This window comes from Cetorhinus maximus, chromosome 13 (genome assembly GCF_964194155.1).
Source record: "Cetorhinus maximus chromosome 13, sCetMax3.hap1.1, whole genome shotgun sequence".
Lineage (NCBI taxonomy): Eukaryota > Metazoa > Chordata > Chondrichthyes > Lamniformes > Cetorhinidae > Cetorhinus > Cetorhinus maximus.
The window spans coordinates 15,767,264-15,783,656 of NC_135891.1; the positions used below are offsets into that span (position 1 = coordinate 15,767,264).

At 39.1% G+C, this 16,393-nt stretch overlaps 1 protein-coding gene across 15 annotated transcripts in view; it reads right to left on the reverse strand.

Moving 5' to 3' along the window:
- LOC144688446 (nuclear receptor coactivator 3-like) overlaps nt 1-16,393 on the reverse strand; it is a 264,554-nt gene that overhangs the window by 45,182 nt on the left and 202,979 nt on the right. For 9 of the 15 annotated variants that reach the window (XM_078554996.1, XM_078554995.1, XM_078554989.1 and 6 more), the window contains 3 exons: nt 12,512-12,563; nt 3,809-3,916; nt 22-194 (listed from right to left, as the gene is read on the reverse strand). In XM_078554996.1, coding sequence (XP_078411122.1) covers nt 22-194; nt 3,809-3,897 — 262 coding nt within the window. In that variant the 5' untranslated portion in view covers nt 3,898-3,916; nt 12,512-12,563. The remainder of the gene's footprint in view (nt 1-21; nt 195-3,808; nt 3,917-12,511; nt 12,564-16,393) is intronic. The other 6 variants (XM_078554993.1, XM_078554991.1, XM_078554982.1 and 3 more) reach the window with 1 other exon arrangement.

The following is a 16,393-nucleotide window of genomic DNA, read 5'->3' on the forward strand; positions in this document are numbered from 1 at the left end:
GGTTATAATGTACCAGATTACCTTGCTCCTTTATCTGACGAATCTGCCTCACAGTTTCTTTCAAGATTGCACATTTATCAGGTTTGACATTGAAGTTGTCAATGTCACTTAGGTTGGCAGAGATTAGTTCAGCCAGCTCCTCGATGTATTTGCTCTCTTGCTCACGACGGCGCTTTTCAATGCTGCAATTCACACTGTCAAACACAAGTTATACAGGATGGTGAATACTCTAATAATGATCATCAACATATAATCTTAAGTCTAGTTCCTGCCAGAATAAAGGACCACCAATTTGCTTTCACCGCAATCTATATATTCTGCAATTTAGTTTTGCTATAAAATCAATGGCTTTTGCTTGATATAACCTACATTCAGTTAGTATCAGAGAAAAGTGCTGTAAGTGGTGTATTCAGAGTAAGCCATCAACAAGCATAATCAAGAACAGTCAATTTGGTACACCAAAATAATGTTTTCTACAATAGGGCTTTTAAAGAAAGTAGTCAATTGAGAGTGTTTGTCAGCATGAGATTCCACAGTACACTTGAGTAAATTTACTAGTACCACATTGTTCAGCTGTCCCTTCAGGGACAAAAAATTGACACTATAGTAAGGTAGGCTTATCGCCAACCCAAGCTTCTTTCAAACAGGGCTGAGAATGGAGAATTGGTAAATTTATCTTTATATTTCTTGGAGAAAAGATTATATGTAGCAGTGAAGTATTTTCAATGTATTAAGTAAACAGTAATGCCTTAAATTGTTGTGACATTCACTTTGGTATTGTAGTTGGAACTTGTACTTATCTATTTATTGCGACATCAATAAATTAAACAGACAAACTCCACTGGTGGACCATGTTAGCATACGAACATTCTGGATTGACATTGGTTTAATAATCTCAATTGTACCAAGTTCCAAATTTCAGATAGTTGGAAGAGCCAGTGCCAATCAAAAAGATTTTTAAACAAGGCACACCAAAATGTACCTCAAGGCATTGTGTACCTCTCAACATTTTACATCCGAATTAGCAATAGATTGCTGTAGGCCCAACTTCAACATCTCTGATTCAGGTTCCTTTCAAATATGGCCAAGAATGCTTGTTGATCTGTTGGCTAGGTCACACAAATGGTCTTGGAACAAGTGAGTAGGATGCCAACGAGACCAGAGGGATTAACATTTGAGGTTGTGCAGGGTGAGGTAACTGCTGTGGAGATTGGGGCAGATTGACTTGCTGCTCTGGAGAACCTACTTGTTCCATGTTGGGTCCAGCAAAGTATAAGACATGAAGGGAGAAACTGTGAGCTGATTCGAGGGGTTGGGAGGGAAGGAAGCAGAGTTTCAAGATTTGGCCCTTCGGTAAGTGTAAGCTGTGGTGTAATGCTGGGTCATGGGAGGTGTGGTACCTGAGAAAAGGGAGATGAAAGGTGCCATAGCCAGGTGAGAACAAGAAAAGTAAAGAAATAACAGCATAGTCTGAAAGAATAGATAGGAATAATAGACTTTGGAGTATTAGGCAAGGTATTCATACAGGTGAACACAAGAAATCTGAGCTATGTCAACAGGATGGAGATACAGGCAAGGCATGGAGGGGCCTTAGAAAGTGGCCACTGAGCATGGGAGATAAATCTATTATCTAAGAACCAGGAAACAGCAGTGGAGTAAGGCAAGTAAGAAAGTCGAGTCTGCAACAATCACAGGCCAGCTGAGGAAAAGCCCAGCTCCTAGCTGGCAAAGAAGTCAGCTCCGGCAACTATCAGAGGAGCAAAGTATTGACAGAGGCTTAACAAAGTTTGGTAAAAGTCTAGAGAATTCAGAGAAGAAATTCAGAATTGAACAAGTGCCAGTAAGATGGATTCAACATTCTAAAGGAGTGGAGAATGATTAAAATTACCCCCATGGATCATCAAAAGCCCACTAACACACTTCGGCATTGTGAATTGGGTTTAAACGCTAGACATGTTGTTGATACAATTGAGGGTTTGTTTAATCTGAGATGTTTCAAGTAGCTTCAATTATTGTCATCTTCTAAGTAACAAGAAAAAAAAATCTAATTTACAATGCTCTTGAAAATTGAAATTAGCAGTTAAATGCATCCATAACTCAAATAATTTCCTGCAAAGGATCATGTTTAGCACAGTGAAAAGATTTGAAATTCAGATCATGCTAATATTGATCTGGTTAATTAGTTCACAGATGAACATGAGATATTGACTCGTCGTTTCTGATCCCACGTTATGCTCACTATGGTGCATTAAAACAACTTTTCCAGGAAATTTCAGCGCAAGTTCGCAATGGAAAGATTGATGTGAAGTGCCGTAACTTACAACACACGTCACCAATCAAGGCTTCCAGGAAATTCTGACCAATGTTTTTAATTTATAGAACAAAAATAATTATGTAGTATTGCAGAACTTCCCACAGGTGGCAGCACATTAATGGCTTCAATTAGATACAGATCTCTGAATTTAAGCAAGGAGGAGGAAAAACCTTAAACATAAAATTTATTCTAATAATTAACTGGAAAACAGTGCTTTGCTAGCTAGGAAATAAGCCAGAAAGTCTCTAGCTCCTCAGAAATGTTTGATGCAGTTCAAAACAATACATTGTTTGTGCCAAGACTTAGTGCTGAACAGGTTAGTCCAGGTTATGGCAAGTTCCACTTATACAGCTGAGCACGTTCAAAATACTTGCATAAGACTTTTTTTTTGCATTACTTCTGTGAAAATTCACACAGCAGCTGAGTCAATGAATATTTTGGACAGTGGAGAAATTCAAATCAAGAGTCCATAACCATTTTTTCCTCCTACCAACCCAACATTGCCATGGGACCTTGTCTGGAGAGATATCGCTTACATCAGTGATAATTCCCAAGGAAATCGTCTGGTAATTGATGATACAAAAACAAAATACATCCTTAAATAGCTCCAGCGTATGTAATAAGAAGCTGAAGGAAAAGCTGACTACTATGCACCAGTGTAACTGGTAAATTGTTCTGTATGGTTTTTTTAAAAACACTTTTTATTGTTTAAAATCAGCTTACTCAGAAGTGGTGACACTCTGGACACTGTTTAAAAATGTTTTTTTGTGATAAGCCTGGGGTAATCCAAGAGCCAATTCCCCCAAAGTGGAAAAAGTAGAAAAGGAAGGAGAATTGAGTCAAATTCTTTCTCCAAACTGACCCATTCACAACACAGTTACAGGTGATCCTCAAATGGGACCCCTGGTGCCTGTACCGCCTTTCTTCCAAAACTCTCTGCAGATGGCCACAAATAGTGAAACCATTATTTTGGAATAATTGGTTTCTTCAATGGAGTGGGGGGAGGAGGAAGGAAGGAAAATTGACATTTTGCTGCCCGAATTATAATTAGTGTTGCCAACTGTGATTAAATGTATTCCTGGAGGTTTCATCACATGACTTGCCCCCAAACTCGAGCCATTATTCAACCAAAATATCCATCTTTTTGATGCACTGCTTTCTTATGCCAATTGGAAGACAAAAACTCATTACACAATTGGATGATGCTTGATTGTCAGCCAAACAGTCTCCCCCTCCCCCGCCATTTTTAATATTTTTATACCTGGTAGAGAGAAATGTTCAAAGAAAAAGTCAAAAAAATCTTTTCTTTTTTTTTTAAAATGTCCCTATGATTTTCCTCCAGGATTACACACAGTAGCGTTCTGCGGATTGATCTTCAATTCCTGGAGACTCCAGGCCAATCCTGGAGGGTTGGCAACCCTAACTATAATACTGTCACTGACACTTAAATCAGTTCAGATTCAAAAGATATGTTAATTACAGCTCTTTATATACCTTGATCCCTGAGCATCGAAGGATGAAAGTTTTCGTTTCCTTGAATCAGAATTCACCGGATCCAGTGCGTTTTCTCCAGGTCCACTCATCTTGAACACATATCAGCGACTGTGAAACAAAATTGAAGAGGTAAGGACTCAACTCAGATACAGTCCTTCTTTAGAAGCGGTCACTGATGAGGAGAATCTCTTATCCAACAGCAAATTAACAAGTTTTTAAAAAATTCCAAAAACATATATCAATAGCTTTATGTCAGATCATGCAAGTACCAAAAAAGTGGGGTATCTAATGTACCAACTTGATTAATTTTAATCAAAAACTAAGACTGCCAAGCTTAACCATGGCCACAAAATAACTCGGGCTTGTGCTTTCACTTTGTGCCACCTCTGCAGAGAGCATTAAGTGCGTCATTTTCCATTTGTCCTGCACGTGACCCTCATTTCCTTTCAATTTTGAAAGAAATTGTTGGTTGACATTAAAGATGACACAGTTACTTTGTTCCAGTTCTTACCGATTTGCATAAACAACTCTGACAGATGATATATGAAATGTGCATTGCAGGCTGATTTAATACTGGAACTAATCGAACCTCATTGTGCAAATACTTATGTACAAAGAATGCAAAAATGTATACAAATTTCAGCCTGTACGGTTGCATTGGGATTCTGGCTATTTAAATATGGCCTCAATTCATGGTCAGAGTTCAACCTGACACAAAGGGATAGTGAGATTCCCTAGGGATTAGGGAAAGATCTCATTGCCTTCCTTCAGGAGTCAATTCAGACCTTAACAGCCAATTTAAACTATACAAGTCTGGCTTTGGTGTAATGCGAAAATCACTTCAAACCAACACTAAACTTACAATGCTGATGCACACTTAGAAAATACTCAATAAGGAGCCACTGAAGATAGCCAATTCAAAACATAAAGTGCCAAAGTCAAAATAATTTTCATTGTTCCAAGGTTGCCAACAGTCACAATTCACAGAATGTGTTTAACACTTAGAATTCATGTGGGAAAGTTGAACACAATTTTCCATGTTTAAATTGCCTGCATAAATCATGAACTTTAAGAGTCATGAACTTTGAGAATTGCACAATTATCTTAAGATTTTTTTATAAAGGGCTACAGGGAAAAGGCAAGAGAGTGCCACTAGGTAAGTTCTTCAGAGCCAGCACGGATACAAGGAAGCAAATGGCCTCTTTCTGTGCTGTAACCATTCTACGATTCTATGAAAACAAATTCCACCACAGAGGGTTAGGTGGCGAATCACAAGGGCTGAAAACAATTGGAATAAATCAAAGCCACACCCATCCATGAATTGGATGAAGATGGACTCTACCATATCATGATATACTCTCCAAAATGAATAGATACCTTGCCAGGCCTTATGCAAGACTCTGGCTAGGGTTGCACAAAAACACTGAAGTCAGGCTTCTGGTCTTGCAAGAGCACAACAGTTTTTGAAGTTCCTCCTCAATATTTTCCATCAAGCCAAGTAGTCCGCAAAGCTTTATAAAGACTTGCCCTTCCAAAGTTATTGTCCTTTCAGTGTCATCATCTTGATACCTTTTTCTTATACACAGAAGTTCAAAGAAATAAATATCTGTCTGGTGCTGCTGAAGTAGGATTAGTAAAGTAGCATTTGGCTTTAAGAAACCTGTGCACAATCTATCTTTATTCCTGGAAACCCCCAAGGTCAGTAACAAGTCAGCATCAGCTCTCTTGATGTAGTCTCCAGTGGCACCATGTTATATAAAATATATTTATAAATATAAAAATATTTAAATACATATGTCTATAAAAATATATATCAGAAAGGGGAAAAAAAAACCTTGCACAGTCACTTATTATTCCTACAGGTAGCAAGTATAGCATCCAACCAAATTTTCATAAAATCTAACTACTGCTGGCTAGTTAAGAATAATTTTTCCGATTAGCTGGAAACAGTTGCTTCCCCCCCCCCCCCCCATTTTGCTGCTTGGTTGTTTGGGAGGGAACCGTGTGATGGTTAAGCAGAACTTCCTGTTATCAAGGGGCGAAAGTTGATTTTTTTTTTAAAGTTTTTTTTCCTCTGCAGCACTGGTAGATACATTGGAGTAAAGCAACTAAAACAAAAACAAAGGAACATTCAAATCTCTCATCTAGCCAATTTCAAATAATTTGTTCAATATGGTTACAGCCATTCTCAAATTTTATCTTCAGATTCATAATTATTAACATATAGACCTTAATTTTAAAAAATGTTTTAGTACAAAGGAAAACATTTAGTGCAGTAATTATCTCATACACAAACTGAGTTAATCCCATGTATATGTGACAATCGGATATTCAATAATTTGACAGCTTCGGCATAGACCCACTAAACTTTATGTAACTGGGTAAAATAATAGAAACTATATGATGGTGTAGATTGGAGACATAACTGTGTAGCAATAGCTTAATAAGTAACTCGGGCGCTTGTATAATAATAGCTTAATAAGTAACAGCATGAAGTTAGGATTAAAAGTTCTTGTTCGATTGACCTCAGTTTCTTTGAAAATGCTACTAGTTACAGATACTGAAAAAGGCTACGATGTAGTTTATTAAAAGTTTCCTAAAAGCTAAAATAAAGGCCTACATCAAAGGCTACATAGTAATTCAAAGTAGAACTGTGACTGGATAAGAACTCTGATCAAATAAATAGGCAAGCATACAGTGAGAGGCATACGGTTAGGCCAGAAGAGATGTGATAATGTTGAGTATTACAGAGGTCAGCGCTTGGACCTTTGATATGTCTTATTTACACAGATTTCCTGGATGAAGCAACTGATTTTAAGTGTGTTATTTTTGCAAACATTACTAAAACGGAGTGCAACATGAACAGGAATACAGTTATCGTTTTGTAGAAGGATTGAGATCGGTTTTACATCTATACCAGTAAATGGTAAGTTAAATATTGACAAATGTGAAGCTTTACACATTGGAAAAAAGAGTTACAGTAATATACAACAAAGAGAGGCTCCGAAAGAAACCTGGGAGTGATAACAGGTTTCTCACTTACAATGTAAAGACAATGGAGTCCTCCTTCAGGTTCCACAAGAATCAAGTGGGGCGATGCTGCCCTACCATCCCCCCACTCTACGATTGCCCTCCACTCCCATCCCCTCTACCCTACTATCTGCAGCAAGCAGCATGCTGGTGGGCCTCAAAATGGCTTAGGCCTACCACCTGAAAGTTAAAATTGGGCATGGAGAAGTCATTAAATAAGAAAGCAGAATGTTTGGACACACAACCAGATCAGTGGCGCAGAAGAATACAGAAGTTATGCTGAAACTTTATATTGCATCTTAATCAGACCGCTCTTCACATACTGTATGCTATTCCAGTTGCCACACTTCAATGGGGGAATAAATGCATTTGAAAGGGTGAAAAGGGCAGTAACAATGATCACAAGAGTAGAAGGAATGGACTAGATTAGAAAATTTTAAACACCACCATCCATAAAGGACAAGAGATTACATTACGGAAGCATGTATTGTTATGATAATGTGAACCAGAATACTGTTCTGTCAATTAAGTCAGTAAAACAAGAGCATAAATTTAAACTATTGAAAATAAATTAAAAGCAAATCTTGAATGTAATACTTGAGGGTAATAAATATTTTGCATAATCTGTCAGCAATGTAAGGGAATCAACAGTATCTAAGGACAGAGAGGTAGTTGGATGTTGGGTTGGATAAATTGAAATATGAGAAGCAGCTGGATGGATTGAATGACCTTTTCACATCCTTGACTTTTATTTGTGTTCTTAAAATGTTTCAGATTTCAAAATCATATTGAAAAGTTATGATCATGACAATACATGGACTGTTGGGTAGTTAAGTTCATTTTCAAACCAGCAGATTCCAGACCTGCCTTGCCACTCCTTTTCAGATTCCTTGGCAATTAATTATGCTTTGCCCTCCAAATCGAGTCTTGATATGTAGAGATGTTTGGCTTCTAGCAGCACATTTAATAGTACAATTGGCAAATAACCACAAAATATTTCCAATCGCAAACACTAGATAACAGAAGTACATGATATGGTCAGCTTGCACACGCAAGCTTGTAATAGCCAGCTCTACCTTTGACTACTGTTATTCCATCACTGCTTGCCCAACAGCAAGGGCCAAGTGAGTCATAACCTACTCCAGTTCAGCCCTCAAAGCAAGCTTTGCTTCCTTGTCATTGAGCATTAGAACATGGTTGGGATTCAATCAAACAATTCCAGTGAAAATGTCCACATCTGGAAGTTCAATTTGCCTATTCCCTCCACAGATTCTGCCTGAACAGTTCCAGTATTTTCTGCTTGTTTGAGATTTCCAACATCCACAGTATTTTGCTTTATCTTTCTGAAAGTTGTAATCTATGTCTTATTCAACTCTGAGCTACCCTACGTCCTTTCCATTACCAACTGCACCTATTTCAGCCTCTACAACACTGCCTACCAGCTCCTCTCCTTGATGCTCTCCAATACTGAAACCCTTATATATGCCTTAGTCACCTCAGAACCCATCTTCTAGAAACCTCAAAACTCTTCTAGAAATATCTGTTCTGTCTCAAATCTCACTTACCTGCCACCTCTCTGCTCACTCACCTACACTGGTTCCCTGTCCTCAAATTTATTAGTTTCACAATTCTTATTCTGTTAAAACCCTTTTTGGTCTTGCCCTACCCTATATTTGCAATCTCTTCCAGTGTTTATGCCCTCACAAACAAAGTTTTACCTGGATATAAAGTATTATGCTTAGCAATGGACAACAGATTTACAAGACGCCAATTCCCAAAGATTAAAATTAAAAGAATACACATTAAAAGAATAGCTAAAGTACTATTATCTATATTGAATACTCAATCCACTTGATAAGAAATTAATAAATCCCTCAAAATAGTCAGTCTTAACACTTAAAGCATGGGTTAATAGTCACACTAATTCTACAGAATGATATGAGTTCAGCAGGGAAATAGTTACAAGTAATAGTTATAATGTGGTGTGAACTACATATAGTTGTTACTCATTCAGTAAGCTAAGAGTTAACAGAGCTTAAATCACAGGCTTTCTCAGCGAGGTGTCTCTCTCTCCCTCTCTGGTTTAGCAAGCAGTCTAGGAATTACAGCTGTTATCGAGGCTCAGTTCTTATTATTCTTCTGTTGATTATGCTGCCTAGTCCATTTATGCTGTCATGAGATCAACTCCCCACTTGGCAGTATATTTTTTTAAGAATTGCCAAGGCATTGCACTGCTGCTCTAAATCACTACGCAATGCAATGATGGGATACAGGTTTTGTGCTCATAATTCCCCACTTGGCAAGTTCCAATCTCCCTTGTACCAACCAAGGAGATACTGAGAGAAGACCAAGCAGGTTGCTCTAGAAGGAAACAGGGCAAGAAGCTACCATGTACCACTCTCGTTCAATTTCTGGTTGCCAGTTCAAAATAGAAATGGTCAGAGGCTTGTGCCCAAGATGGCACAAGGTTTAAAGATAAACTAAATATTTACATTTAACAATTGAAATAAAAAATCCGATTAAAGTAACTTTGGCAATATAAGCTAATATTATCTTTACAAAATATGCAGCTCCACAAATAGTATACAGGGATTTAGTGAATTATTTATCCGTAGTAAAGAATTATTCCACATTAGTCGCTTTCATGTTTTGTGCAATGTGGTGATATGCCAACAGCAAAAAACCAGTGTCAATTGACGTCTTGATGGTAATGGGCATCCTTTCATCTGAGGAAGAGCTCCCAAGCCTAACAGCCAGCTGAGAACAGGATCTGAACATCAGTCTTCTAAGCTTGGTACTGACACACAGCATCATCTAGCTATAAAATGCAATTTCAAAAAAAACTTCTGACTAATCAATCTCCCCCTTTTAGGTTGGATCTCAACCAGTCTCTAAAAGTGAAAGAAAAGACTTCACACAGGTCTTCAATCCCCAATGTAATTTCTAATTAGAACACCTTAGTTTAAAAAAAATTAACGTTTTAATTTGACCATTAGGATGTTATTTTCTGCTTATTAGACACCTAATTAGCTGAACATTAATAACTGTAATTCAGATTTAATGTTTTAATTCCAAAGCCATTTATACAAAATAAGGTCATGGAACTTTAATTACTGCTCCTTACACTATAAACACTAACACTAAACATGGCAGATGTGGGGTAGCAGCATGGCTTTTACAGCACAGTATAAAAGAACAGCATGGCTCAGAAAAATAACCACAGGTTCTTCATGCAAACCACTAATTAAAAATGCTGCATTAACGACCTGTATCAATCAGACTCAAAATCATAATTACTGCAGTGCTAATTTTTTCCAACTCTATGGTAACAATTATTTATATATAATACATGTTAATAATATTTATATGTTGCAAATGGAGGTTAACTTGGGGCTTCTATTAAAACAGATTGCGAGGGACATCAAAACTTCATTCCAAACTTAAAAGTAGTTATTCACTTTAAATTTAAACATTTAAATTGTTGCTAAAACTATAAACACTACTGACAGAGAAGACATCTGTAAACAACAATAAAAATTTGCATTTGCATAGCACCTTTAACGTAGAATATATCCCAAAGCTCTTCACAGGTGCATTACCAAATACAAACTGACATCAAAGCAAAAATAGGTGACCAAAAGCTTACTTCGAAGTAGGTTTTAAGAAACATCTTACAGGTGTGGAGAGGTGGTGAGTTGGAAGGGATTATGTCCCAAAACTTAGGGCTTAAAGTGTTGAATGCACAGCTACCAACGGACAGCCTAAATAAGCACAGGTTACCAGAGCTAGAGGAGCTCGAGAGTTCTTGGGAGGTTTGTAGAACTGGAGCAGATTACTGAGATAGCAGGGATTGGAACGCTAAGACGAGGATGTTAAAATCCAAGAATTGGTGGACCCAAAGCCAATGAAGATCAGTGAACACAGGAGTTATGGATGGATGGGATCTGATGTGAGTCAGGATGCAAGCAGAGTGTTGGATGAGCTTAATTTTATGAAAGGTGGGAGATGGGAGGCTGGCCAGGAGAGCATTGGAATAGTTGAGTATGGAAGTAACAACTGTGTGGGTGAAAGACAAAAGTAGTTGTTTTTGTGATAAGGGCACATGGAGTGACAAGCTCGGCTCAAGGTCAAATAGAAGACCGAGATTATAAACCGTCTAATTCAGCCTGCGAGAGTAACGAATGAGGGCAATTGAATCAATGACTTGGGAGCGGAGTTTGCGGCAGGGGCCACAGCACCAAAATTTTTACTCTCTAACACACCTTAGCAAGAATAATTTTTCATCTTAAGATGTTATTATCGTTCTGTTTTGCTGTGCCCCAAAGCCACTTGCTATTCATCAGTTAAGTGCATGAGCGAGCAACCTACTTCTGAGCCTCTTCAATGCTGCTCTCAAATCAAATACTACAAGGTTTACAAGATATTTTGATTTTTAAAACTGTAAATGTTCCCTGGTTGCAATATATAATCGTCTGCAGTGTAAAGTACAGAAGAGCTGCCTTCTTAATATCACTTAAGTATTCCCATTAGAAATCCAGATAATTGTAGCTGTGCAAAGCCGTAGTTGATATCACTTAGCGATCAGTTGTAAATGTCAGACTTCAGGTCATTGACTTTCTTTATAAGATTGTTTTTCCACACACAACAAAATGTCATATCTAGACTGAGCCATTTTTCTATTCATCTATTACATATTTAGAAAGGTGATTTGTCTCAGTATTCTACAAGTACTGAACCAGAAGGTGGCACGGTCAATTTACAATTTAGTGACAAATTAAAAACAAAATAACAGGGTACCACATAATGCTATGCGACATCTCAAATCGATCTCTAAATAAATCATACACATTCATCCCAGGATATGACCAGTGGCTATGGAATACAAGATCTAAGGCAACAGAAATGATAAGAAAAATATCCAAGTACTATACCATAATCCTTTAAATTGAAATGCCATGCAAAAACATTGTGAGAAGTGCAATTGCGAATGACTAAAGGAATTCAATTCATTAAATGCTGAAAGTGGAATAAAGCGTGAAACTTATGTTAATTGCAAATCAATTGTGTGTAAATTATTTGCAGGTAGAGGGCATTAATTGGGATTTCACTTGTATACATATAAGGAGACACTTCTTGAAATTGTGGTGGAGATGAGTTAAGAGATATATGCTTATAATGTTTTACTCAGTAACAAGACTGAGAAAAGATTGGCTCCTTCACCAACTGGCTTTCCAGAATAGAACAACCAAATGAAGTAGAGAAGTCAACAAGGCATTGAAAGCCAACAGTTAAAGGCATAAAGCAACATTCTTCTATATTAGGATTAAAAGTAAGAGAGTAACGGGCAGATTCCAAGTAAAGACATACAAATGAATTAAGGGTCACAAAGACATGTGAACAGCTGAGCAGAAAGTAGCACTAAGTTGATGTAGGGTAGAACCACATGTTAAGAAAATATTTGACATTTAACCATGTAAGCACAAAGGGCCCAATATCCATCAACCACAGCAAAAACAAAGGCTTCTTCACACCTCACAAGAAGAGATAATAATGGAGAACTCGAAATGAGGACTCGAAACGTCAACTCTTTTCTTCTCCGCCGATGCTGCCAGACCTGCTGAGTTTTTCCAGGTAATTCTGTTTTTGTTTTAGTAATGGAGAAATCTCAAATACCTGAGGAAAATGGCTGAAAGGCAGTCCAAAACCCTAATGGAAGTTCCCGAATCTGATTAAAATGATTAACAGATTAAAATGGGAAATATAAACACTCATTAATACATAAGTATTCCCCCAACTGATTTGATTAATGAATTCCTTCCCCCCACTTCTAATCAGCACCAAATTTTGAATTACTCATTCCACCAGAACACACTCAAAAGTGATGGTCATTCGTAATGAGCTGCATTTTCCCTTCCAGTTCCATCTCCTCCCCATTCATTGCATTTCCTATTCCAATCCACCTGCTGGCTGGTAGTCCTTTTCCCTGTCCCTGCTGCTGAAATACTCCCCCATTGGATATTCTTATCCATTTTCATTCTCCCTTTTAGAGTAAGCTCCCCACTGCATTACCGAGTTCCCCAGCCCTTCCGTCAATGGCTGTATTTTTCTCCTCTCATGCCTCAATACTCTTCTCCTGTTGATTGATACTCCTCATTCCTGTCCTTTCCCCCTCCAGCTCCCCTCAATATTTTTACCCTTTTCTGGTTTTTCCCCTCCTGTTCCCCTTCTCCTCCCTCACCTCCACCTCCAATTTGCCTTCTCCTTTGCCTCCCCTTTCACTCTGCCACATTAGATCCATTATCCACCAGTTGCATTATCCACCACCTTCGAAATCTGCTGTGCTGAAAAAATTGCAATTACAAATGTGCACTGTCAACTGGTAAAGTGCTAAAAACAGTGACTTGTCTCAGGGTTGCAAAGGTGTTGCACTTGTAGGTGGCTGTGTGAAAAGAACATACTTGAAGTGATCAAGAACAATGGATAGCCGAATATTATGTGCAGGCACTAACTGGTCCCTTAATAATCAACCAGTGCTCCTTTCTCTAAAGGAAAAAAATCATGGTTACAACCTCCCAGAAACAGACAAACTGAATGACAGTACTGTAAAACAACCTGTGCTGTCTGAATGTGACAGGCACATTATCTGGACAAAGAATTTTATAAAAGCAAATGCACATATGTTAGAGGCAGTCTACTAATTTTATAAAGAAAATCTTTATACAGAGAATGTGAGTAACATTCAAATCTGGCAAAATGCACGACTGAACCCAACTTGGATCTATTACATCTTGAACAAGTATTGAACAGCTGAACAGCAGGGGTGAAATAATGTATACTGCACATGCACAAGTGTCAAGACAAGTATCTAGATAGACTCTCCCCTTCCTTTAAGCAGCAAATGCACATACATGATAAGAAATCGATGACCTAAATGCCTCTACCAAATATTAAAGGGAAATTAAGCAGTAACACTGCGCATTGGATAGACAGAAGTACACTGGTATTTCCAGGGAAAAGACAGGGTGCCATGCAAACAGTCCTAATCTATAACATTAGTGCTCCTCACCACCCCTCAACCCAACACCAAGCAGAAATATAGCACCACACAAAAAAGAATGTATCCCATGAAATAAAGACAGAAGCTAAAGCGATAATTAAACCATACTGGGACACTTCCTCTGCTGATATGGAGTCTGCTTCCATATGTACGATGATTACACCCAGTTCTTCTACTTCACCACCTCTCTCAACCTCTTCATTGCCTCTAAGATATCAGGCTATTATCTGACATCTAGTCTCAGATGAGGAGGAATTTCCTGCTGCTCAATGCTGGGAAGACAGATGCCCCTCGTCTTCAGTCCCTGCCACAAATCTCATACCTTTACCACTGACAACAATCCCTCCTTGGCCACTATCTTTGGTTGAATTAGACGGTTTGCAACTTTGTTGTCCTGTTCAATTTTCAACCCAGATCCTGTCCATCGCAAAGTCTGTTTGCTGGAATCAAATCCCCCCTCAGTGCATAGAAAGTGCTAAGGACAGGAAATCTAATCCAAATTTCAATGTTCCATTCCCTGCCATGAACAGAAATTGAATGGAGTGGACACCAAACCCAAAACCTCCAGTGGATTTCAGCCCTTAGCAAGAAGAGATATTATGATCCTATCCCAGCACTGTCCGTGGAACAGAAAGATCATGAGGGGGGAGGTGCAAAGACTTGACAGTGTAGGGATGGGGCTAAAATCATTGGTACAGCTTTGCCCTAACTGTATCAAAATCTTCAAAGAGGTGCAGGAGAGATAAAGTACACACAGTCACAGATAATAATTTCATTGACCTGCATTACAGCCGTTTCTGAATCTGATTAGATACTCAAACAGAAAGCTACAGGAGCACAGACTAGAAGACAACAGGATGTTCAACTAGAAAAGAGAGGTGGTGAAGCAGATGTAGAAGCAGGTGTAACAGTTGTATGGAAGCAGGCTAGAAAACTAAACAAAACTAGAAAAACATATCATTTATAAAGAAGTAGCTACTTGGATTTCAGTGAGGAACACCAGCAATCGGGAAGTAAAGTTAAATCAAGTCAAAGTAAAATAAAGTAATACAGTAAACCAAAGTCAGATAAAGTTAGTGTAAGTGCAGTAAAATTAAGTTACTAGTAATTAATTCATTCCACTTACTCTAAGCGTAATAAATAGTTTTGGGTGTTACGGGGCGGCAAGTCACTTCGGCTAAGTGGAGTGTACATCCTGCGGTATGTGTGAAGTCGTGGATGCACCACTTGTCCCTGACAAACACATCTGTAGGAAGTGTCACCAGCTGCACAAGCTCGAGCTCCAGGTTTCGGAACTTGAGCGGCAGCTAGAGTCATTGTTGTGCATCCGCAAGGCAGAGGACTAAGTGGATAGCACGTTTAGGGAGGAGGTCACACCACAGGTCAGAAGCATACAGCCAAAGAGGGAATGGGTGACCACCAGGCAGATGGTGCAGGAGTCCCCTCAGTCTATCCTGCTTGCTAATCGACTTTCCATTTTGGATGCTGATGAGGGCAATGGTTCTTCAGGGGAGCGCAGCCAGAGCCAAGCCTGTGGCACCATGGGTGGCTCAGCCATACGGGGGGGGGGGGGGGGGGAGGAAGAAGAATGGAAGGGCAATAGTGACAGGGGATTCCATTGTCAGGGTGTCAGGCGGGCATTTCTGCGGCAGGAAACGTGACTCCAGGGCAGTGTGTTGCCTTCCTGGTGCCAGAGTCAAGGATGTCATGGAGTGGCTGCAGGACATCCTTCGGGGGCAGGGGGATCAGCAAGAAGTCGTGGTCCACATTGGTACCAACGACATAGAGGGATGAGGTCCTGAAAGCAGATTTCAGGGAGTTAGGTAGGAAATTAAAAAGCAGGACCTCAAGAGGAGTAATCTCAGGGTTACTCCCTGTGCCACGTACTAGTGAGCATAGGAATAGGAGGATTGATTGATTAAATACATGGCTGGAGAACTGGTGTAGGATAGAGGGTATCAGATTTCTGAGGCATTGGGACCGGTTCTGGGGCAGGTCAGACCTGTACAAGCTGGATGGGTTACACCTTAACAGGACTGGGACTGATATACTTGCAGGAAGATTTGCTAGTGCTGTTGGGATGGGTTTAAACTAGCTTGTCAGGGGGATGGGAACCTGAGGGGCAGCCCAAATTGGAAGTAAAATTAAGTTGGTAACAGGAAATAGTAGTGAGGCCAGAAGGCAGGAGAAACAAAGCAGAGCACTGAGTATGCTTCGAATGCAGAATGTCAAAAAGACAAAGTTAAGGGCACTCTACGTGAATGCGTGCAGCATGTGCAAGAAGGTAGATGATCTAAAGGCACAAATAGAGGTAAATGGGTATGATATAATTGCTATTACAGAAATATAGCCGCATGGTGACCAAGACTGGGAACTGAATATTCAAGGGTATTCAGCATTTTGGAAGGACAGACAAGAAGGGAAAGGAGGTGGAGTTGCACTGATAATAAGGGATGGGGTCAGTGCATCAATAAGGAGGATCTCAGGTCGGAAGAACA